Consider the following 27078-nt stretch of genomic DNA (forward strand, 5'->3'; position numbering starts at 1 on the left):
TTTGTTGTCCTGTTCGATGAAAAATATTTAATTTCTATTCATTGAATCTTTTTCAGCACATAACAAAACCAACCGTTCTTCTCTTTGGACCCCTCTCTATTTCCTATAATAATAGCTTATTACTTTTACAACATTAGCTGTGCTAGGTGGAAAGTTCATTAGACGTTACTTATTTTCTTTAACTCTGTAGCGATAACTTATCTTCCAGTTAAGACTCATGAATCTAAAACACTGTCAAGTAGAAATTTTAATTCCATGTGTCACTGGAGAGACAGATAGATTTACATGTTTAAACTCTCTGTAATATGGCACTTTCTTTATCTCATATCCACGCCAATAAGTTACTTTACCAAGACTGCTTTTTGTACCGGTTGGTTTTTTAGATGTTTTAGATTATATTAATTAAATAAAAAATACTTAGCATAGAATCAGCTCTTTATATGTTATAACATCGATGAGTAATAACACATTGAAAACAGAATCATCAACACTGAAACTATTTTAAGTACTAACAATAACAGTTGGATATCGCATGAAAAGTCATGAAGACTTTTAAATTATTCGAATTATTACAATACGTTCTCAATAACATGATATGTAACGTATGTTGGATTAATACAGTACGTTCTCAATAACATCTCATATAGCGTATGTTGGATTAAAACAGTATGTTCTCAATAACATCACATATAACGTATGTTGGATTAATACAGTACGTTATCAATAACATCTCGTATAGCGTATGTTGGATTAAAACAGTATGTTCTCAATAACATCACATATAACGTATGTTGGATTAATACAGTACGTTCTCAATAACATCACATATAACGTATGTTGGATTAATACAGTACGTTCTCAATAACATCACATATAACGTATGTTGGTTTAATACAGTACGTTCTCAATAACATCTCATATAGCGTATGTTGGATTAATACAGTACGTTCTCAATAACATCTCATATAACGTATGTTGGATTAATACAGTACGTTCTCAATAACATCTCATATAGCATATGTTGGATTAATACAGTACGTTCTCAATAACATCTCATATAGCGTATGTTGGATTAATACAGTACGTTCTCAATAACATCTCATAGAGCGTATGTTGGATTAATACAGTACGTTCTCAATAACATCTCATATAACGTATGTTGGATTAATACAGTACGTTCTCAATAACATCTCATATAACGTATATTGGATTAATACAGTACGTTCTCAATAACATCACATATAACGTATGTTGGATTAATACAGTACGTTCTCAATAACATCACATATAACGTATGTTGGATTAATACAGTACGTTCTCAATAACATCTCATATAGCGTATGTTGGATTAAAACAGTATGTTCTCAATAACATCACATGTAACGTATGTTGGATTAATACAGTACGTTCTCAATAACATCTCATATAGCGAATGTTGGATTAAAACAGTATGTTCTCAATAACATCACATATAACGTATGTCGGATTAATACAGTACGTTCTCAATAATATCACATATAACGTATGTTGGATTAATACAGTACGTTATCAATAATACCACATATAGCGAATGTTGGATTAAAACAGTATGTTCTCAATAACATCTCATATAGCGAATGTTGGATTAATACAGTACGTTCTCAATAATACCAGATATAGCATATGTTGGATTAAAACAGTATGTTCTCAATAGCATCACATATAACGTATGTTGGATTAATACAGTACGTTCTCAATAACATCTCATATAGCGTATGTTGGATTAATACAGTACGTTCTCAATAACATCACATATAACGTATGTTGGTTTAATACAGTACGTTCTCAATAACATCTCATATAGCGTATGTTGGATTAATACAGTACGTTCTCAATAACATCTCATATAACGTATGTTGGATTAATACAGTACGTTCTCAATAACATCTCATATAGCATATGTTGGATTAATACAGTACGTTCTCAATAACATCTCATATAGCGTATGTTGGATTAATACAGTACGTTCTCAATAACATCTCATATAGCGTATGTTGGATTAATACAGTACGTTCTCAATAACATCTCATATAACGTATGTTGGATTAATACAGTACGTTCTCAATAACATCTCATATAACGTATATTGGATTAATACAGTACGTTCTCAATAACATCACATATAACGTATGTTGGATTAATACAGTACGTTCTCAATAACATCACATATAACGTATGTTGGATTAATACAGTACGTTCTCAATAACATCTCATATAGCGTATGTTGGATTAAAACAGTATGTTCTCAATAACATCACATGTAACGTATGTTGGATTAATACAGTACGTTCTCAATAACATCTCATATAGCGAATGTTGGATTAAAACAGTATGTTCTCAATAACATCACATATAACGTATGTTGGATTAATACAGTACGTTCTCAATAATATCACATATAACGTATGTTGGATTAATACAGTACGTTATCAATAATACCACATATAGCGAATGTTGGATTAAAACAGTATGTTCTCAATAACATCTCATATAGCGAATGTTGGATTAATACAGTACGTTCTCAATAATACCAGATATAGCATATGTTGGATTAAAACAGTATGTTCTCAATAGCATCACATATAACGTATGTTGGATTAATACAGTACGTTCTCAATAACATCTCATATAGCGTATGTTGGATTAAAACAGTATGTTCTCAATAACATCACATATAACGTATGTTGGATTAATACAGTACGTTCTCAATAACATCACATATAACGTATGTTGGATTAATACAGTACGTTCTCAATAACATCTCATATAGCGTATGTTGGATTAAAACAGTACGTTCTCAATAACATCACATATAACGTATGTTGGATTAGTACAGTACGTTCTCAATAACATCTCATATAGCGTATGTTGGATTAATACAGTACGTTATCAATAATACCACATATAGCGAATGTTGGATTAAAACAGTATGTTCTCAATAACATCTCATATAGCGAATGTTGGATTAATACAGTACGTTCTCAATAACATCACATATAACGTATGTTGGATTAATACAGTACGTTCTCAATAACATCTCAAAAAGCGTATGTTGGATTAAAACAGTATGTTCTCAATAACATCACGTATAGCGTATGTTGGATTAATACAGTACGTTCTCAATAACATCACGTATAGCGTATGTTGGATTAATACAGTACGTTCTCAATAACATCTCATATAGCGTATGTTGGATTAATACAGTACGTTCTCAATAACATCTCATATAGCGTATGTTGGATTAATACAGTACGTTCTCAATAACATCTCATATAGCGTATGTTGGATTAATACAGTACGTTCCCAATAACATATCACGTGTAGGGTATTTTGGATCAATACAGTAAGTTATCAATAGCACATCACATGTAGTATATTTTTGGATCAGTGTAGTATTAGTATTAAATCATCAACTATAAACTGTACTTATAATATTGTATAAGTTATAACAAATAGTTTGGTAATTTTATGTTTGGGTGGACGAGATAGCAATTGATTTGGAAACATGTTTCAGTACTGAAGGAACTAACTCGTAGAGTACTGGAATTGAAAAGGCATTGTTAACGGAGCGCATGTATCTAGGAAGTTTCATACGCCATTTTGGGTTGCTGGTATAGGTCTTTATAAGGCTTAACATTTTCACCTGATAAAGGTCTATACTAATAAACATTAACATTGTCTAAATCTTCCTACACAGGTGCAGTCCCATAACAAAGCCTTTCAAGTCTCTAAATCTTCTCTGAAATACAGCACTAGATGTTATAAAAATAATAATATTAGTCAGTGGCGGAAGACGTGTTTGATCAGTCAAAACTACGTTACTGATTATGGTGATAATATCATCAGATACTGTAAGTCAAGGATCACATGGTGTTGTGTGTTATACTTGCGATATAGCAAATCATTTGGCAATAACTGGTTTAATCTTATAAAAATAATGGAATCTGTTCGTGAAATTGAAAAATTTCTGTATGGTCTTTTCCTAAGCCTCACTAACTTTATTTAATCTAAAGTAAATTATAAATATCATCCACGTTAAAATAACAGTGTAGATAATAAGCCGTTTATTCCCTTGGGACATGCTCCTGCATTTCAGTATAACCGAGATAGGTACATAAGTACTCATGAATGAAGTACGTGGAGATTCAAGAGACATCTCGAAGACCAAGAGGTTTTATTCTAATTTCAAAGCACTCTCTTACAAGAAACTACCTCGTAAGGCGTTCATACTTTTTATCAAGAACATTTCACACAGATCATTAAATCTTAATGATCGGTTCTGATACTGGATAACATATAAGAACTGAATGTTTAAAAGGAACAAACATAAAACGCTCTAATATTTCAAACTTAAAAACGCAGTTTAAAAGCTTAGTTTGTATTACCATCCATTCTTCTCGAAACTGTCACGTTTTATTTATATAGATGTGAAGTGACTGAAGTAACTCAGAATAAAAGAAAAACTAAAATGAAATACGTGATAAAACAAAATGGTGCCCACTTTCACTCACAGAAGTACGAATCATCAAAAATTACAAAGGTTTGTATAACAAGATCCTTTTCAGAAATTAACAAATAACATTAAGAAAGAATGATTTAGTGTTTTGGCAAAGTCCACCATATTAAATTTTTAAAATATTTGATTTACGAAAGGTATTAAACAATGTTTTGTGTCAGACAGTACGCTAAAACCCTCCACATAGGTATCACAAGGACACCATATTAAAGCAGTACAAAAGTCATCTGAATTTTCTTCTCTACGGGTTATCAGAAGCTAAATGTGAAGAGATACCTGAAATAGCCACTCTTTCCCTGGTTCTCCTACCGTTTTTTTAAATATCCAAAGTCAAAATCCGGTGAATAGCCGAAACCAAGATTTCTTATTTTCGTTTATCATTTCTTCAACAGGTCTAGCGACTGTCTCGTTCTAGCAGTAGCTATAATTTTATCATAATGTGGTAGAAGAAAATAGGAAACAGTCTTTGATCACTTATTTTACTATTATTCTATGAAAAATGTATAAAGCTTTAGAATAATTTAGTAACTCACGTACATCGTCCTATAAAAACTGAAAGAAACAAACATCAGGAAAAAATTATCACTAAATAAAAAGCTGTGTATAGTTGGCTACTGAACTACAAAAAATGAACCAAGTAAGATAGGAATGGAAGTAAACATATCAATTGATCTGGCTAATGATCACATGGCAGACTACGCTGTCTCGATTTTACATGGATAATAAAATTCTTACATTACTGGCTTCCTCACTGGCAAAACAAATACAACTAGAATTTCCAATCGTAAAATATTACTCTATTGTAAAATAGTAATAAAAGTAACAATGTTCTAAAGTTAACCAAAGGAAAGGTATTATGATGAAAGCTGAGATTCTATTCGAACACCAAGCTCTTGATAGACAAACTGGGGAAGCCAGTTGTGTGGGAATTGAATTCTCAATGTAAACTCGACACAACGTACTCTGCTATGTCATTAGTTGGATGAAGTAATATGTCCACATCCACCCCTATCTTTTTTTTGGTTCCTTTTATCAAATTCAGTAGCCACCCTTACATAGCTCTTATATTTAGTGATAGTGTTTTACCTGATACTTTTATACATACACATACAAGTTCAATAAAATTGTCCATATATGAATGATATCATGCAATCATCAGAGTAGTAACACTAAAAATATTGAATATATCCAATTTAATTAAACCGTCCTCATCGCTGGTACCATGCAACCATAATAACATGTATTTACACTTCATAATATCATTAATAACGTACGGCCACAATTATACTAATAATGAACATATATAAGTTGTTTAAACTTTGTTAAATAATTAGTAACGTACAGTCACAATTATGCAAATAATGAACATATGTAAGTTGTTTAAACTTTGTTATATCATTAATTACGTACGGCCACAATTATACTGATAATGAACATATATAAGTTGTTTAAACTTTGCTATATCATTAATAACGTACAGCCACAATTTTACTAATAATGAACACATATAACTTATTTAAACCTTGTGAAAAATTGATTACGTACAGCTACTATTACAGTACTGTTGAATACGTATGTTATTTAAACCTGTCAGTGTCACTGTTTACGCACAAAAATAAACCTTTCAGTTAAATTACTGATAACAAACTTGTGTGTGTTATTGTTTTTGAATTAAGCACCAAGCTACACAATGGGGTATCTGTGCTCTGCCCACCATGGATATCGAAACACGGTTTTTAGCGTTGTTAGTCTGCAGACATGCCGCTGTGCCACTGGGAGAAATTATGTGTGATCAACAATATTTCTACATCAGTTAAGTTATTAATAACAAACTTGCGTGTTATTAAGACTGTCTCTATATTAGGTCAGCTAATACTAACAAACCTATGTTTGGTTAACACCATTCTTACATCAGTTCAGTTATTAATAACAAACTTGTGTGTTATTAAGACTGTTTCTATATTAGGTCAGTTAATACTATCAAACCTATGTTTGGTTAACACCATTCTTACATCAGTTCAGTTATTAATAACAAACTTATGTATTTTAAGGCTTTCTTATATCGTATAGACCCTTTTTTACAGTAAACAAAATAGGTTAACGTGAGAAAAGGTTTATCTAATCCAAGAGGAGCAATGTTCCAATCGATTAACTAAAGATTTCCTCTCATTGTTTTTACGTTCACAATGTGGTGTAGGTTATAACCCTCATTTCACGGACACTTCAATTTTCTCTGCGGATAATGTTTTCTTCAGCGAACCATCAAAGCAATAGATTTCTGACATGTTATATGACATCGTCAAGTGCCCCAAAAAGTTGTTTTTTTTTGTACTACAAATGAAACTAACCGAGATAGACAAACACATTTCATATCTCAAATGAAATAAAAAAATAATATCTCAGTTGTGTCTAAACTGACTCCAAAATGTCTATCAATTATTTTTTTTTAAATTTTATTTCTGATTGACGAAAAGTTGGTAACACTGAAGTCCTACATTTTTTGGCCCATTTTATTTTCACTTTGCAAGTGCATGTTTAGTTCCTATATTTTCCAAGTGTGTAATTAAACGTCTAAACATTTTTTGAAACTATAAATCTGCACGTGTATACACGATTAGAAAGAAATTTTCAGGAGTTTATAGAGTTAATAATGATGTGTTTTCACTATTAGAAATCCTTAATAATGCTTATTGGAATTACAATATTCCACGTAAGAGACAGTTCAAGAAAGGAATGGTTCGGACATGATCGTAAAGTTTGAGAAGTAATATAAACCTATGAGTCATTAGTACTAATTCCTTCTACTGAAACCTTAGTGGTTGTGCATGAGACTTGTAAAAAGGATTTAACAAGTCGCTTAAGAAGGATTCAAGCTTATACTGATGGTTTAACGTATTTCACTAGAAGTGTACTCCAGGTTTTTTCTTGAACTTACTAGTATTTTCTTTATCGTCGATCGTGGTCAGTTTGACCTTAATTACTGTTGACACCACAGTTTCTATTCTAATAAGTTTCTGAGTATGATAGCTAAATCGATCTTAAACCATTCTGTTTTTGAAAAAAAAAACTTTCCACAACTTCTTGATTATTTGTGAAACGTAAGTAACAAACATAAGGGACGTAAGAAGAATGTCATCAATTACTGATATCCCAGTTAGTTTTATCATGAAAACTTCATCAATTACTGATATCTCAGTTAGTTTTATCATGAAAACTTCATCAATTACTGATATCTCAGTTAGTTTTATCATGAAAACTTCATCAATTACTGATATCTCAGTTAGTTTTATCATGAAAACTTCATCAATTACTGATATCTCAGTTAGTTTTATCATGAAAACTTCATCAATTACTGATATCCCAGTTAGTTTTTATCATGAAAACTTTCATAGATTGCAGAGAAACTTTCCTTAGTTTCAAATATTTGTTTATTATATTGTTAGTGGTATTAGTAGAGCTGACCACTATTGTAGTAGGCTTTTAACTGGAAGGTTCTCTGTATTCACCTGACAGATGAGAAATTTCTCTGTTATAACCATAGTCTTCATTTTAAAGGCGAGGGCATTCTCTGTTACAACTATACTATTGACCTTGCAGATGAGGGCATTTCTTCATTCTAATTTGTAGTGTAGTTCCAGAGTTTTTCTGCTGGTCAAAACAGAATTTCTATCCGATGTTTTCCATTTCCATGAAGAACGATATTATGTGTTGTGGGCCTTCGTCTTTGACAATTTCTTGACAATTTCGATATACCGATATACTTTCTCGAAAGACCCGTGACATAAATATTCAGTCGTAATGCTATCGTTGTGGCATTGCACCACTGAATGGTTGGAAGCTCGCCAAGATCCAAATATATAGGTACCACAAATGTCGTCTCTAGTTTCACTGTTTGTATATGGGGTGACGTACCACTGGAGTGTTTGACCAAAGTGTGATTTAACCCTCTCTACCAAATTAATATATAAATAATAAACCAACAGAGGAATAGAAAAGTAACTCCAGACTTTCCACTAAGAATTAATATGTACCAAACGTCCATACACTCTACTCTCCTTGTTATCAAAGTAAAACAAAAACAAAATACATTTGTCTTAAAAGGAAACTGAACCAATATTATGTCATTGGTTTGAAAACTACATTCTTAGCTTATCGTAGCTTTTAAAACATTTACTACCCGAAAATGAACGAAAATTACAAATCGATGTTCGTTTCACCCAATGTTTGGTTTAAAGTCTTAGCTGATATTTAATCGTTTCGAATATGTTTTATATTTTCACTTAAAAATTCAATACTTATGCTAAACGCTTGTTTTACTGTTTTAACCGGTAACAAAATGCCTAATGTTTGTTTTAACGTTTGACTGCTTATCAATCATAGAGTTTTGATAATTGAATAATACTATCAGATTCCGTTCTTAATAAACAACAAAGTGAAACCAGTACTCAACTGAAGAAGTTGTCCAATTAATACATGTTTATAACTTCCATTAGTCAACTGAAGAAGCTGTCCATTTAATACATGTTTATAACTTCCATTAGTCAACTGAAGAAGCTGTCCAATTAATACATGTTTATAACTTCCATTAGCCAACTGAAGAAGCTATCCAATTAATACATGTTTATAACTCCTATTAGCCAACTGAAGAAGCTATCCAATTAATACATGTTTATAACTTCCATTAGTCAACTGAAGAAGCTATCCAATTAATACATGTTTATAACTTCCATTAGCCAACTGAAGAAGCTGTCCAATTAATACATGTTTATAACTTCCATTAGCCAACTGAAGAAGCTATCCAATTAATACATGTTTATAACTCCTATTAGCTAACTGAAGAAGCTGTCCAATTAATACATGTTTATAACTTCTATTAGCCAACTGAAGAAGCTGTCCAATTAATACATGTTTATAACTTCCATTAGCCAACTGAAGAAGCTGTCCAATTAATACATGTTTATAACTTCCATTAGCCAACTGAAGAAGCTTTCCAATTAATACATGTTTATAACTTCCATTAGCCAACTGAAGAAGCTGTCCAATTAATACATGTTTATAACTTCCATTAGCCAACTGAAGAAGCTGTCCAATTAATACATGTTTATAACTTCCATTAGCCAACTGAAGAAGCTATCCAATTAATACATGTTTATAACTTCCATTAGCCAACTGAAGAAGCTATCCAATTAATACATGTTTATAACTTCCATTAGCCAACTGAAGAAGCTATCCAATTAATACATGTTTATAACTTCTATTAGCCAACTGAAAAAGCTGTCCAATTGATACATGTTTATTACTTCCATTAGTCAACTGAAGAAGCTGTCCAATTAATACATGTTTATTACTTCCATTAGTCAACTGAAGAAGCTGTCCAATTAATACATGTTTATAACTTCCACTTAGTTTCGTTAATTTTCAGAATAATAGTATTAACTGTCATGAAATGATACAACCCTTAAAATGTCTATAGTTTGGCCTTCACAGCAATGTCAAGTTATAGATGGGAGACCATGAAACCTAAGATTCAATTACAAAATCTTCCCAGGATATTTGATAGCTGTAAAACATTAATAGCCACCTTTTTTACAAGCCTGTAGAATGGTGTATTTCTGTCATTTTACTTCGTTTATACTACAATGATAACTTTAGATATAAATAAAACTTGTATCAACACATTACGTTTGGCGTAAATATCAATAAAAATTCATATATTTACGTTGCTTTTCTCGCTTAAGTATAAGTGAAAACGTCGACTTTCAGATACAAATATACAGCTGTAATAACGTTTTTTATTGTCAAATATCTTGATACTTCTGGAGTTTAACGTTTGGTGAAAAGTTCATCCATGGCATTATTTTAATCAATTTAATATAACCTTACTCATACGAAGATCATAAAGTTGGTAAACATCACAAAGGGACAGTATATTAATTGTACACGTACAACTATTGTTAACTGTACAAGTACAATTATTTGAACATAAAGGAAACTTTTGTGTCCTTCTTCGTTTCTTGGAGATGGTGGACCTTGTTGTCCACAGAAACTGTTTCTTTTCTTAACCTTTTATAAATAAGATTACTGTGTATGTGGAAACTTTGATCTCATAATATTATATTTTGTCTTTATGTAACTCGTTACTTAAACAAATAATCTGTATGTGTGTGTCACGATTAGTTAGTCACTATTATTCAGCGGACTGTTTGTTTATTTATAAATTGCTTTCTTCAACAAATCTTGTAATTCTGTGTTTATATCCCGCCGGTTATTTTCTTGGCTCTTCAAGCACTTCTGATGAACCATGAATTCAGTGGAACTAATGTTTTACAGCAAGTCTAATGAATCAAAGAATAGATCTACGTCATCTTCTCTTCACTGAAATTCACATTCTGAAGAGGAAAAAAAATCAGTAAATAAGTATAAAGCAAAACATATTCAAAGTACAGTGTTAAGATTGTAAACTATATATAGAGAGAACAGAGTATAGATTGTGAATACAACTAGATTGTAGGTATTTAATTGTTGGAATTATGTAAAGATATTTCCTCCCTGAAGTTATAAAGTTTGGGTAAAATGTATTTTGTCAGCAGTTAATAAACACTTGTGTAATATATCATGCTATTATAATTTCAGCATCAGATGATCATTCTAGAGCTAGCAGAACTAGATTTGAGATGTTACATTGATTGGTATTGTAATACACTTGTCTTTTCTTAATTTTCTCTATTTTCAGATACATCTTTACCATCGTAAGCTATTTGATTGGAGTTTTTATCTTTGCTACAATTGTAGGTAAGATGTTTATAATTTCCATTGAATAATTTGAGAAACTTTCATATGGTATTTAGACATAAAATATAATTCAACATTTTAGTTCCTAATTATCGTCTCTTTTAATATCTTTGAGGTAAATCAATGGAGAAAATGCACTGTTTAAAGGTCAATCAAACATCTACAATGCAATGAATGTACTTTAGGTAACCCAAATAAAATTTTTCACCTAAAACAAAATCCACTTTTTAATGTAGATATTTATAAGTTTAAATAATTATTCAGAAAAGACCAGATGTACTGAAATATTAAAAGATAAACCGATGGGAAATTCACACTTTGTATCTCAACTCAACATGTCAGATTTTACTTAATGATTATCTTAGTTGACACTTAGCAATGAAAGATCAAATATCACTATAAAAATAACAATGACAGAACAACACACTTTTCCTGTATACTGAAGTATCGACTTGACGATGTCTCGCTGTAACAAGCTGGCGTTAATGTAACACAATAGAATTTGACGTTGTCTCGCTGTGACACACTGAAGTAAATTTAAAACGTAAAACTTGTCTTGTCACGCTTCAACAGTCATTAATTAACACGTAATAACGTGACTGTTGTTACGCTTCAGCAATCATTAATGAACACGTAATAACGTGATTGTTATTACGCTTCAACAATCATTAATGAGCAAGTAATAACTTAACTGTTGTTATGCTTCAACAATCATTAATGAAACACGTAATAACTTGACTGTTGTTACGCTTCAACAATCATAAATGAACACGTAATAACGTGACTGTTATTACGCTTCAACAATCATTAATAAGCAAGTAATAACTTAACTGTTGTTATGCTTCAACAATCATTAATGAAACACGTAATAACTTGACTGTTGTTACGCTTCAACAATCATTAATAAACACGTAATAATGTGACCGTTGTTACGTTTCAACAATCATTAATTAACACGTAATAACGTGACTGTTGTTACGCTTCAACAATCATTAATGAACACGTAATAACTTGACTGTTGTTACGCTTCAACAATCATTAATGAACACGTAATAACTTGACTGTTGTTACGCTTCAACAATCATTAATGAAATACGTAATAACGTAACTGTTTTCATGCTTCAACAATCATTAATGAACATGTAATAACTTAACTGTTGTTTCGCTTCAACGAAAATTAATGAAACACGTAAGAACTAGATTGTTGTAACATTGATGTTACAATCTCAAAACTAAAGCGAGTAATATATTCCGTCAAAAACCCGTCATTACCAATATGGCCGCTATTATCAACGCCGTGTTCTAATAAATTCTACTCTTGGCAATGTGTATGACTAAAAGTAAACGACCTATAAATTTCCAAATATGGTCGAGCACAGCTATGCTCAGTGCAATGTGCGAGATAAAAAAAATCCAATGTAGGTCTTCAATGCTTAAAGGAAATAAAAGTGGTAAATGTTTTTACCAAAATTTAGAGTTTCAACCTGGCTCTAAAAATAATGAACTAGAAATTATAAAATGTAACTTGAGTACTAGTTAACGAACCAATAGTATGCGACATTACATTAATAATGAACCAAAGGCATTTATTGGCCATAACTATCTATAACTAATGCCTAATGAACCAATTACATTCGACATGATATTACCTATGTACAAATACATTTATCTACAATATGAACAGAATATTCACACAGGTCTTAAAATAAAGATCACAACAACTGTAGCTTCACTACTTGCACGTATGAGTTGGCTAACTTTTACTACTTGTATGTATGAGGCTAAAGTTCACTACTCGTGTGTATGAGTAGGCTAAGGTTTAATACTTGTGTGGATATGTAGGCACAAGTTCACTACTTATACGTATGTGTGGGCTAAAGTTCACTAGTATCTATGAGTAAGCTAAAGTTCACTAGTATCTATGAATAGGCTGAAATTCATTAGTATGTATCGGTAGGCTAGCTTTCACTACTTGTGTGGATGTGTAGGCTAAAGTTCACCACTTGTACGTACGAGTAGGCTAACAATTCTATCGTGTTTTTGTCCTCATAAAATGTAATTTGTTTTAGTAATTTCAGACAGTAATTCTACTGACTTGAAAGTTAGCTGAAGAATTTGAAAAATGCGGCCAATAATGTCTCTGATATCCCTCATTGTAAGCCTCATAATGTGAGTCCGTCACTCGCTCAATAGCAGTATACACATTAAATAGGTCAAATGGCATTACTCAATATTCCTACTGGCCTCTCTATTGTTGAAACTAATTTCAAAGAGTTTCATCATCAATTTTTACATGCCAATAGCTACAACCAACATCCGAGGTATTAAACCAACACAAACAACTTCACTTCGTACTCAACAGAACTGATATGTGTATTTTCCACTAGTGGTACAGACCATGACCACTAGAATGGATATTAAAACTTTATTTAAAATAAGACATAGAACAACGTTTCCATCTTCTTAAGACATCTGCAGGTTCTTCTTAACCTGAAAATGAGCTAAGAAGGTCGAGACGTTGTTCTATACCTTATTTTAAATAAAGAGTTAATACCAATATCATCCGTCCGGAAAATACATTTTTACCTCAAGTGGGTTTCTCGTCATCACGATAGACCATAATCACGTGCCTTATGGCTGAATAAGGCTATCCTTTAATAGCTATATTGCTATGCTGCAGGGAAGTCAGTCTAAGTACTACTTTATGCAATTGTTCTACTAAGAGCTCTTTGTATATATGTTCTTCTAAGAGGATTCTATGTTCTATCAATAGTTGTTTCTATGTGTCACACTAAGAGCTCTTTGTATAAATGTACTACAATAGTTGTTTCTATGTGTCACACTAAGAGCTCTTTGTATAAATGTACTACAATAGTTGTTTCTATGTGTCACACTAAGAGCTCTTTGTATAAATGTACTACAATAGTTGTTTCTATGTGTCACACTAAGAGCTCTTTGTATAAATGTACTACAATAGTTGTTTCTATGTGTCACACTAAGAGCTCTTTGTATAAATGTACTACAATAGTTGTTTCTATGTGTCACACTAAGAGCTCTTTGTATAAATGTACTACAATAGTTGTTTCTATGTGTCACACTAAGAGCTCTTTGTATAAATGTACTACAATAGTTGTTTGCATAAATATTTCACTAAGTGCCGTTTGTATAAATGTTATTCTAAGTTCTGTTTTATATAATTCTTCTAGTAAGAGGTGTTTGTATAAATGTTCTACTAAGACCTGTTTTTATGAGTGTTACATTAATTGCCGTTTGTATAAATGTTCTAGCAAATGGTGTTTTGTAAATTCTTCTGCTAAGAATTGTTTGTATATGCGAAAGTGAGTTACCAATATTTAGCTTTAAAATTTGTTTTATCTTACACCATTATTCAAATAACTTTATTGTGCTTTGCTAGTGGATAATTGGACAAGTTTAACAAGACAGGTTCTTCAATATTGAAAATATATTAAACATACTACAAATCAAACCATTCCAAACTGAATGTATTTAACAGGAAATAGGACTCTTAGTCATGCTTCATTGAGGAATTACTGTGCAGCAGATCGCAAATCCTAAATGGTACAAATTGACTTGCAAATTAAAGAATTGATTGAGACCAGATGTGAGGCAATTTCTTCTGTTTGTTCGTTCGGGAGCTGTAGTGTCATGAAATATTCATACGTAGTTAAGTGAGAGTGAAATAATCAAATTCTTTAATTCTCAGAGGACATAACAGTCCAAGTTTGGTTCACTGAAAGGACCAAATTAAAAGTAGTTCTTATTTCATCTGAGTTGTTTAAGTCTTTTACAAATCTAACTACACTACTGAAATAGTTTACTGGGTAAAAAAACGGGACGATTTTTCTTCTTCTAAATTTTAAACGTTACGAAACAATTAATGATAAGTTATTTTTAACATGTGTGATTGTAATGTACTTTATCTGGCGTGAATTATTTCAGTGTTAAGTATTACCTTTACAGCCCGCAAAATAATTTACACTTTTGAAAAAAAGTACCCGATACATGAGTTTCTAAGATGGTTATTGCCACGTTTCTCTTCTGTATGGAGTAGGTCACCACAGCATAATCTACATGTAGCGGTGGTTAAAACTAGAGGGCGAATAACAACACTTTGAAGTGGTTTGATGAGGTCAACTTGAAACCCAACATTCATTTCCATGGAAATTTTAGTTCACTTTAATACATTCGGATGAGTGTTATTACCCATTAAGCTGATATCATGGTGACCTTCACCAGCATATGGTATCACAAAGGATTGTACGGTATTAATTTCTTAAAAGGTAAATGTGTGAAATACTTCTATTATTCACACAATATTTTCACCATTTTTAAACGTGTAAAAAGAGGTATATCTAGTTAGATATGTTTCCAGATAAGCAGACAGATTTATAAACATAATATTGCTCGGCATTGTTGCCTCGTTGCACGTGCTCTTGTCGCCATGATAATGCATCTCAAGGCTGTGATTGTTTGTTAGTTTTCTAACTAGTTGCAGCTAATGACATCTGATTGATAAACTATTTCATGATTGCAACAAGTCATAATAGACAGATTGTCGTCATCTGCTTGTGTTGTGGATGATGGTCTGTCTTGTCCAAGTTTCTGAACAGTTTCAATTTTTTTCTAAAAACACATTGAAACAAAGGAAGCCAACTTGAAGCAACTTGTTCTGATTGGCTGAATTACAGTTCTTCCATGATATGAGATAAACATTCAAATGTATTTTCTAACTCTATCTGTGATCTATAGGGTACTTGGTGTTATTTAATGTATATGGCATACTTCAGAGTGACAGGAGACACAAAACTGCATGACATCATGATTTCAGATAACGCTAAATATCAACAGATCCTTTATTTTCATTACGGTTAACAGAGAAACATTGATTTTTTTGTCGTGTCATAACTATTAAACCATTGCAAGTTTAAATACTTTTAATATATTTCGTTAGAACAGTTATGATTTAAGTATACATAAAAAAGGAATCCACAACAAAACATTTTCGGTTTACTAATACCTTTGATACTTGTTTTTTTCAAAATTTTTACATGAACGTTTTTAAACGTTTCACTTACGACTTAATGTGAATAATGTTTAAACTTTAGTTGTTCACGTCTTTAAACGTAGATGATGTTTACACAATTTCTTTATAACTATAAACGTCATTGTTATTTATACCATATATGTATATATATAACTATAAACGTGAATTCTGTTTACAATATTTATAACAACAGTTGTCAATACTGTTTACACTATATATAACTATAAACGTGAATACTGCTTACACTATATATATTTAGATATAAACATGAATACTATTTAGACTATTTATAACTACAAACGTGAATACTGTTTACACTATGTATTGTTAACCCTATTTGTAACTACAAACGTGAACACTGTTTACACTATGTATTGTTTATCCTATTTGTAACTACAAACGTAAATACTGTTTACACTATGTATTGTTAACCCTATTTGTAACTACAAACGTGAACACTGTTTACATTATGTATTGTTAACCCTATTTGTAACTACAAACGCGAATACTGTTTACACTATGTATTGTTAACCCTATTTGTAACTACAAACGCGAATACTGTTTACACTATGTATTGTTAACCCTATTTGTAACTAGACGCGTGAATACTGTTTACACTATGTATTGTTAACCCTATTTGTAACTACAAACGTGAATACTGTTTACACTATGTATTGTTAACCCTATTTATAACTAGAAACGTGAATACTGTTTACACTATGTATTGTTAACCCTATTTGTAACTACAAACGTGAATACTGTTTACACTATGTATTGTTAACCCTATTTGTAACTAGACGCGTGAATACTGTTTACACTATGTATTGTTAACCCTATTTGTAACTACAAACGTGAATACTGTTTACACTATGTATTGTTAACCCTATTTATAACTAGAAACGTGAATACTGTTTACACAATGTATTGTTAACCCTATTTGTAACTACAAACGTGAATACTGTTTACACTATGTATTGTTAACCCTATTTGTAACTACAAACGTGAATATTGTTTACACTATGTATTGTTAACCCTATTTGTAACTACAAACGTGAACACTGTTTACATTATGTATTGTTAACCCTATTTGTAACTACAAACGTGAATACTGTTTACACTATGTATTGTTAACCCTATTTGTAACTACAAACGCGAATACTGTTTACACTATGTATTGTTAACCCTATTTGTAACTAGACGCGTGAATACTGTTTACACTATGTATTGTTAACCCTATTTGTAACTACAAACGTGAATACTGTTTACACTATGTATTGTTAACCCTATTTATAACTAGAAACGTGAATACTGTTTACACTATGTATTGTTAACCCTATTTGTAACTACAAACGTGAATACTGTTTACACTATGTATTGTTAACCCTATTTGTAACTACAAACGTGAATACTGTTTACACTATGTATTGTTAACCCTATTTATAACTAGAAACGTGAATACTGTTTACACTATGTATTGTTAACCCTATTTGTAACTACAAACGTGAATACTGTTTACACTATGTATTGTTAACCCTATTTGTAACTACAAACGTGAATATTGTTTACACTATGTATTGTTAACCCTATTTGTAACTACAAACGTGAATACTGTCTCTTCACTCTTTAGATATAAATGTATTATTTTTATTTCCGCTCTTATTACAGTATTCGTGTTATTATATCGTTCTGATTAAAACAGTCGCACATTTAAGGATAGCAAAAAATTATTCACAATCGTAAATGGTTACTGATTTCTGATTTCCTAAATATAAATTATATTTAACGTAATAAGTAATGTCTTGAGCTAACAACAGGTATAAATAAAAACTTAGGATATGAAAGGAAAAATGTGTAAAACCACATGAACACAATCTTATCAGAAGACATCAGTTGTTCATAGTACTAAACGGTTTATATTTTAATCCATTGCTTTAATTTGTTTTCAAATCTAATCGACAAGTTGTTCCTAATCAATATTGGTATATGTTATGTCAGCTGAATATCATATAATCGTACTTAAACTGTATTATGTATTACAAGCTGTTCATTGCTAACATGAATAGTATCAAACTGTAAGGAACAAACAGTCGATCAGTGGGTTGACTAGACCACTTTTAAGTTTACCTCTGATTGTATGAACGAATTTTATCAAAATGCATTGGCTAGCTTGGCTTCATAAGTTACGTGACTTGTAACAGAACCGGGAGTTGGTGTCTTGTAGAATGGTACTGAAATATGACACGTGCTTCAGTTGTCACACATTTCTCACGTTAACTGGACTCTACAATATATATACCCTTTGGATTAATTTCATGTTGTTGAGTCACTCTATACGAACATGGCACTTTTACAAAAGTGCTTAGATTTCTAGTTTCTTTCTTTCTTCAGGTCAAGTCGGCAATGTTATCACAAACAGAAACGCTAATCGATTGGAATTCGAACGACTTTTGGTAAGTGTTAAGAATTTAAACTACTAAAGAAAATAAATTACTAAAAAATAAACAATATGTCAAACGTGTTTATTCAACTTCTAAAGGTAGGCATTGTCTATTTCTCAACTGGAATATACCCAGCGGTTCTATGAATGCCTATATACCGTTGTATAAAATAATCCAACAGTTCGTTATTTTAGTACCGCTTTAAAACAATATCCAACAGTTTTATATAGATGTATTGTTACATATGAATATCCATCAGTTCTGTTGTTAACGTGCTATTATATAAGAATACCTCCCGTTCCATATTTATGTACTTTTGTGTAAGAATATCTTGTGGTTCTAGGTTTATATTTATATTTCCTATTATATGATTGTCGGATCTACGTTTTTGTGTTGTTATGTTAAATTATGTTATTACACGTTGTGGAGTCATCTCACGATATTCTATGTTTACCTACTATTGTGTTAAGTCATCTAACGATATTTTATGTTTATTGTGTTAAGTCATCTGACAATGTTTTATGTTTATTGTGTTATGCCATCTCATGATATTTTACGTTTACCCACTGTTGTGGTAATTCATCGCACGATGTTTTATGTTTATGTTTATTGTGTTAAGTCATCTCACGATATTTTATGTTTACATACTATTGTGCGAGATTATCTCACGACATTTTTCTTAAAATGTATTTTACTGGATAATCTGTAGAAAACAGCTAGGTAGATAATTAACATTGAGGTATTAGGTATTGGGCAATCTATAGTTTGAGAGACATTCCAAACTGATGACAGTGTTAAAAGGTTGTTGTTTTTATTTCAGGACAGAACCGAACTGTTGAAAGATGTTAACAGATTGTTTTTTTTTATTGAAGGACGAAACCAAACTGTTGATATGTGTTAATAGATTATTGTGGTTATTTCAGGACGGAGCTAAGCTGTACATGCGACACCACAAGGTACCCCACGGAATGCAAAGACGAGTTCAAAGATGGTATGATTATTCCTGGTCAAGGTTCGTGAGCTTTGTGATTGGAAAACATATATAGTTTATGTATCAGGTAGTAAGCTAAGTTAAACAATATTTTTCGATCAAAAGTAATTTGTATTTGAAACGATAAGTATTGAAACAAATTACAAGACCTTAGCGTCATTATGAAGAATAGTTAGATAATCAAGTTAACCAGTACATATATATATTTACATATGTGTATACCAGTCGCGATCCGCAAAACATACTCGTTAGTTTTCATGCCCTTCGCTTGAATGTTTCGTATTCTATCACTTTCATCACCGCTACTTAAGCAACTCTTTCTTGCAGGCATTATGTACTAAATCTATAAATCCTGGTCTATTTGAAAACAGACTATGCGGGTAGAAGTTAGGTAGACGTAACTTTCTTTAATGAAATTATAAGTAAAGTAATGGTGTATGAAATATAAAACAATTATGAGCGTGTGTATGACACAGTTTTACGAAATTAAATAAAGAAATTCACTAAAGCAAAGAATAAAACCATATAAAAAAACGAATAACCAAGATGTGACGGTCATCCCAATATTCGTTGGTAAATAGTAGTTTAAAAATTTGACAGTCTTGGTTACTTTGATATTTATTACTCCTTGTTCACTATACATCTAGGACAGTCTATGTTGTTTTTGTAATTATTAATCCTTGTTCACTATACATCTAGGACAGTCTATGTTGTTTTTGTAATTATTAATCCTTGTTCACTATACATCTAGGACAGTCTATGTTGTTTTTGTAATTATTAATCCTTGTTCACTATACATCTAGGACAGTCTATGTTGTTTTTGTAATTATTACTCCTTGTTCACTATACATCTAGGACAGTCTATGTTGTTTTTGTAATTATTAATCCTTGTTCACCATACATCTAGTGAAGTCTATATTACTTTGATAATTATAAATCCTTGTTCGTCATGCAGCTAGAACAGTTGTATCACATCAAAATCATGAACAGATAGCACAGATAGCTCTCGAGTAGCTTTGCGTGAAATCCAACAAACAAACAAACTTAGAAAATTAATATAAGTGCACTATTATGTTCCAGAATGAAAAACTTGGTATTCATTAAACATCAATGACAAATAAATAATAACATAAATATATGCAACTATAGTGATTCAATACAAAAGTTATAAAGGCTTAACTAAATCAGCCAGCTACTTCTTTCTAATATAATACAATATTCATTTTAAAGCAATGAAGTTAGATATTTTACTTAACAGTAATCGATTTTTGTACAATTTCCACAAGCTGATACACTAACAGTTAAAAAACAGTCCTACTAATTTAGTATTTAACGTACTTCATCGACACCACAGATTTGGGCTGCTATTTACCATCCGCTCTATACTATATTAACAGGACAAACAAACATAAACATAATTTAATATTAATACTTCAGTATAAAATTGCGCAATCTAAGTAAATTAAACCAATGCATTCTCAAAACAACTCGAAATAAATTAGAGCAATTGTAAGAAACTAGAAAGAAGACTAAATGGTCTTAAATGGAAAAAAAAAAATCATGTTGAGACTCCAGCGCCTCTCAGAATATTAATAATAATAATGACGCGTTTTGTCGTATTATTATTTACTGATATGGATAATGTCAAGTGCAGGCCATGTAACGACAAAGAAGGAGTTTATTTCTAAAATAATGTTTGCCATAGTTATGTTCATTAGAAGGCTTAACTTCACAGACAAACCTTTTAACAGAAACTCCGATACTGATGTATGCTTAACTCACAAAGAAAGTTCGGAATTTCCTTACTAATTAATTGACACCAAACGCACTAAGTTACTGAGTATCTGAATAGAGGCAATAACTCTGACTGTCTAAATTACTAATGGACACCGAACTCGATGACTAGCTGATTACTCGTAAACTGATTACCTCACCAATTCTGGTTCATTCACTATACGTATCACTTTCTACTTACTATACTGAAATTCCATAATAATATGTCTCTCTAGCAAACGAACATCTCGATGAAAATATTAAAAACGTAGCTTCCAACAATAACAAGAGAGAAATATTTCTCAGCATAACACATAAGCACAACTAGTTATGTTTTCGTGTTCTTATCTAATATTAAGTATTATTAATCAAAGAAACCCATTACAATAACTAGCTTAAAAATGTATTGCAGTCATTGTTAAACATAAACGAATTAATTTACACATAGTGATTGAATGTACACTATTATGATTGGCTAGATGAATGCGACTAATCCTTTTAAGGTCGTTGATTGGATGAATGTACACAAAACTATGGTGAAACAAACAGATACGTAGATGTGAGTGAATCAATGTCTTCTACACTACTCAAGTACTTCAAAAATTTTCTAATCCTTTCTCTAGTTGTTTAACTAGAGCAGTAACACCAGACATACTTAATCTTTTTAGGCTTGATTTATCTGAACTTTGTATTTTTGAAACACGTGAAGTACACATATAATATCAATACAAGTCCACCTCTAAACATACTCTGCAATTTTCTCTAAATCTTAAACTTTTTTTATGATGGAAGAACAATCATAACCTCTATAACAATCGTTTAGTTATGTATTCATAACACAGCTGGTATAGGTATTAAAACTTTAATTAAAATAATTAATGTTTTAATACCCATACCAGCTGTGTTCTTAATACATTTTTACTTCATGTAGCTTTCTTGTCATCATGAATCTTTTAGTTATTTCACTCAAAGTTTGGTGAGAGTAAATCGACTAAACGTAGAGTAAGATAAACATAACCTTTTTCTGGAGTTTATAGCTCTTTATTTAACATGCAAAATGTTTAGGCTACTCTAGTCAGCACTTTTAAAGTATAACTTTAACATATTTAGTTCACTTTTTTATTAGTAACGTGGCTGTTACTTTACGATGAATTTTGCTTATTGTTTGTCATTTTTACTGTTCTTCAACAGTTACATTCTATCTTGCAATTCTACATTTTAGCTTGTGGGCTGTTAATATTTAAAAAAATCTAGTTATTTATTTTTATAATTAGTGACATTTTTATGTATTTATAGAGGGCGAATGCAAGGTGGGGGAGACATCAATTCAGCACTTGGCCTCTTACCTGACAAACTCAAAACCGAACTGGCCTTACACGTTAATTTAAAAACACTCAAAAAGGTTTGTATTTAAATTTGCGACAGCTGTTGTTTCACTGCTGTTGTTGTTTTACAAACTCAAAATTATTTGCTATTTCTGTCATAAAACTAAATAGTCGTTTCCAGTATAAGTTCGTCTTAACCATTTGTTTTAGAATTCTGTTTTAAGAAGTTTCATTCCGTTATTCCATTTTAAAACTAGTTCTGCTTTTATGTATCTAAGAGTATCCCATAGAACTAAGAGTATTTTGTAAAGCCAGTCTGACATAGATCATAGAGTTAGGCAACAGACAGTTACTTGTTTGTTTTGTGAATTTCGCACAAAGCTAATCGAGGGCTATCTGTGCTAGCCGTCCCTAATTTCGGGATACGAACTCGCGACCCTCAGATTACGAGTCGCACGCCTTAACACGCTTGGCTATGCCGGGCCCCCCAACAGTTACTATTTGTATAGTTGTAAAAAATGAAACAATCAACAGATTATAGCTGGTTATATCTCACTTCCAAACTCATTCACAAAGAATCGTGACAAAAATTCTACTTCACTTTAAACTCATAATATAGGCCTGACTAAAATATAATAATTACATAAAAAGTAATAACTAAAAAAAAAGCTTAAGATGTTTATATGGAATAAGTTTTCTATTTCATTGTTATAGAGAAAATATCAGAATTCTTCATTTGGAAACACCAGATCATTACCGTGAGGTCCGCAGTTTAAAAGAATAAATGGATCCTCAAAAATCAATTACATTCTATTTTTTGATATAGTAAACTGTTAGGTGTAACTTCTTCATATGACAAATTACTGTGCACTTTTTTTTATAAATTTAAGGTATTTAAGATTTCTTCTGTATACTAAGAAGCAAATAGGGATTACAAGTAACTCAAACAGCTATTGAAGCCACCAAGAGTAACTTAGGCCTTTAAAGATTTATGTCTGCAGGAAATGGCCGAGGATGTTCTTGCTATTGAGTGGCGATTATGTGCCATGCATCTACAAGTATCTAAAGTTATTCTAATAATCTAGTAATTATAGTGTACCACACTTCTTCAATTCCCTATGTTACCTGTCTCCTAACTATCATGGTGTATTATATATTAATCTCCTTTGGAAGTTATTAATTCTTGTTCAACACACATCTAGCACAGTCTAAGTTATTTTTGTAAATATTAATACTTGTTCACCATATATATAGGACAGTGTGTGTTATTTTGGTAATTACTAATCCTTCTTAATTATACATCTTGGACACTCTAGGTTACTTTGGTATTTATTAATCCTTATTCAGTTTCCAACTAGGACAGTCTCGTTCACTATGATAATCATTAATTCGTGTTCACCATAAATTTAGGGCAGTTTAGGTTTCTTTAATTTTTATTCATACTTGTTCACCGTACATCTGTGATAGTCTAGGTTACTTTGGTAATTATTAATCTTCTACACCATATATTTAGGACAGAGTAAGTTACTTTGTTAATTATTAATCTTCTACACCATATATTTAGGACAGAGTAAGTTACTTTGTTAATTACTAATTCTTGTTCACCATACATGTAGGACAGTCTAGGTTACTTTGGTAATTATTAATTCTTTTTTACCATATATCTATGACAGGATAGGTTACTTTGATAATTTTTAATCCTTGTTCTCTTTGCATTTAGGACAGTCTAGGTTGGTATGATATTTATTAATTCTTGTTCAACATACATCTAGGACAGTCCAGTTTATTGTGTTACCCTATTAATTGTTGTTCAACATTACACTAATGACCTAGTAGTTATTGTACCATACATCTTCGACCATGTGTGCTGGGCCCAGCATGGCCAGGTGGTTAAGGCACTCGACTCGTAACTCGAGGGTCGCGGGTTCGCATCCCCGTCACAAGAAACATGCTCACCTTTTCAACCGTGTGGGCGTTATAATGTGATGGTCAATCCCACTATTCATCGGTAAATGAGTAGCCCAAAGGTTGGCGGTTGGTGGTGATGAGTAGCTACCTTCCCTCTAGTCTTACACTGCTAAATTAAGGACGGCTAACGCAGATAGCTTTCGTGTAGCTTTGCGTGAAATTCAAACCAGGAAATGTAAGTTATTATGACAACTTGGTAAAGTAAGAGGTCAGGGAACCTAAAATGAATAGTTTACAGCTAGAAGTTAATGGGACGTTACTCGTCTTATAAAATTAATGGTTTATATTTGGATCTAAAGATATAGTTACTCGTGTTATAAATTTTAGATTATTTCATGTAGTTTTGTCCATCAACACTTTACATTCATATTAATTTATCAAGCTATTTACTTTTACCTTCATTATCTTTTCAGTTTCGAAGTCTTTATGTTTTAACAGTTACGAACTGATCTATTTTGTTGTTATTAATATTTAATCGTGTTTTTGTGTGTGTTGTGAGTCTTTTTTATATTTTGATGTATATCAGTAGATGTACCATTTAGTATTTTATCTCATTGTATTTGTTATTAGGAATCAAATGTATTGCTCTACTTTCTTTGTAGATTTCCTAAAAGAAATCCACACCGTATTTTAAGGTTTCTCATTATACACAACACTCAGAATAAAGTAAGACCAACTTTTTTAACAGGTGTCAATCTTCCAAGAATGTCAGCCAGAGTTTCTACACGATCTCGTCTTGAAGATGAGAGCTTACATTTTCACCCCTGGGGATCTGATCTGCCGTAAGGGGGAAGTTGCGCGTGAGATGTTCATTATTGCCGATGGAATCTTAGAGGTTATCAGGTTCGTCGCTGTTGTAACAAAGAACCGACTACAAATGTTAATGTATACTAATTTTCATTCGTAAGCTGAATTATTTATTTCTTTTTTGTTATGTAACAAAATCTGTAGTACGTTATCAAATATACATGTAACGAACCTTGTTATAAGTAAAATCTGTAGTACGTTATCAAATATATATGTAACGAACTTTGTTATAAGTAAAATATGTAGTACGTTATCAAATATATATGTAACGAACCTTGTTATAAATGAAATCTGTAGTACGTTATCAAATATATATGTAACGAACCTTGTTATAAGTCAAATCTGTAGTACATTATCAGATATGTATGTAATTAACTCCAGCAGGTAAAAATGAAACAGTCATTCAAACATCTATAGTTACAGACAGACAAATAACATACTCAGTTCGAGTTTCAAAATAGAACTCGGTCCACACGAGTCACTTTAAAATGGGGAAGCACCGAATGCCTGGGGCTAATGCATAAAGTATACTTTTTCTCTTGTTGTTATGATGGCTGAAATATAAAAGGTAAGCCACAAAACATGACAGGTTAAACTACTAGTTGTACTAACTCGTCATATGTTGCATTGAATTAATGTAAGAATAGGACGGTTATTAATTATAATATCATGGCATCAGTAGTTTCTCGATTTAAACACTTTAAAAGGAGAGAATCAGTGTTATCCATGTTATGTAACTCTTCAAGTAGTAATGAGTCAGATTTAACTATTTCCTATAGCATTACTAAAGTGATAAATTAGTAATGGGTACGTTATATAACATTTAAATGTGAAAAGTCAGTAGTCACTACGTTCTATAACATTTAGGATGTGAAGAGTCCGTATTTACTACGTTCTATAATATTTAAAAAGTGAAACATCGGTAATCAGTAGATTCTCTAACATTTCAATAGTTAAAAGTCAGTAGTCACTAGGTTCTATAACCTTAGCAAGCAGGATCTATTAGTCTAGGTTCTATAACATTTAAAAGTGAGGAACCATTAGCCTCTAAATTGTATAACACACCGAGAAACAAGGTGTCAGAAGTTTCTAGGTTGTACAACATCAAGAGACGAGGAGTCAATATGCTCTAGGTTTTGAGCTGAAAATGGATTGTTTTTTCGACACGTAACGCTTTAATTATTCCTCTTAGTTTTGATTGACTTCTATCTAATGTTCAGATTTGAAACTAGGTTGGTTCTTTTGAAATAACTTATACATTTGCACTAATTGCATCAGTTCTCTAAAATCTTTAGTTATTAATATATACTTAAAGTGCAGTTTTTGACTAAAATGTCCTGGTGTTAAACTCCTCTTCTGTTATT

The 27078-nt window shown here is 31.5% G+C and overlaps 1 protein-coding gene across 1 annotated transcript in view; it reads left to right on the top strand.

Annotated features, from left to right (window-relative positions):
- Cngl (Cyclic nucleotide-gated ion channel-like) overlaps positions 1-27078 on the top strand; it is a 94101-nt gene that overhangs the window by 34233 nt on the left and 32790 nt on the right. The window contains 5 exon segments of the mRNA XM_076511163.1: positions 11289-11347; positions 18801-18862; positions 19774-19862; positions 22911-23016; positions 25596-25750. Of these exon segments, the coding sequence (XP_076367278.1) occupies positions 11289-11347; positions 18801-18862; positions 19774-19862; positions 22911-23016; positions 25596-25750 (471 nt within the window).

Source organism: Tachypleus tridentatus, chromosome 7 (assembly GCF_004210375.1).
Source record: "Tachypleus tridentatus isolate NWPU-2018 chromosome 7, ASM421037v1, whole genome shotgun sequence".
Lineage (NCBI taxonomy): Eukaryota > Metazoa > Arthropoda > Merostomata > Xiphosura > Limulidae > Tachypleus > Tachypleus tridentatus.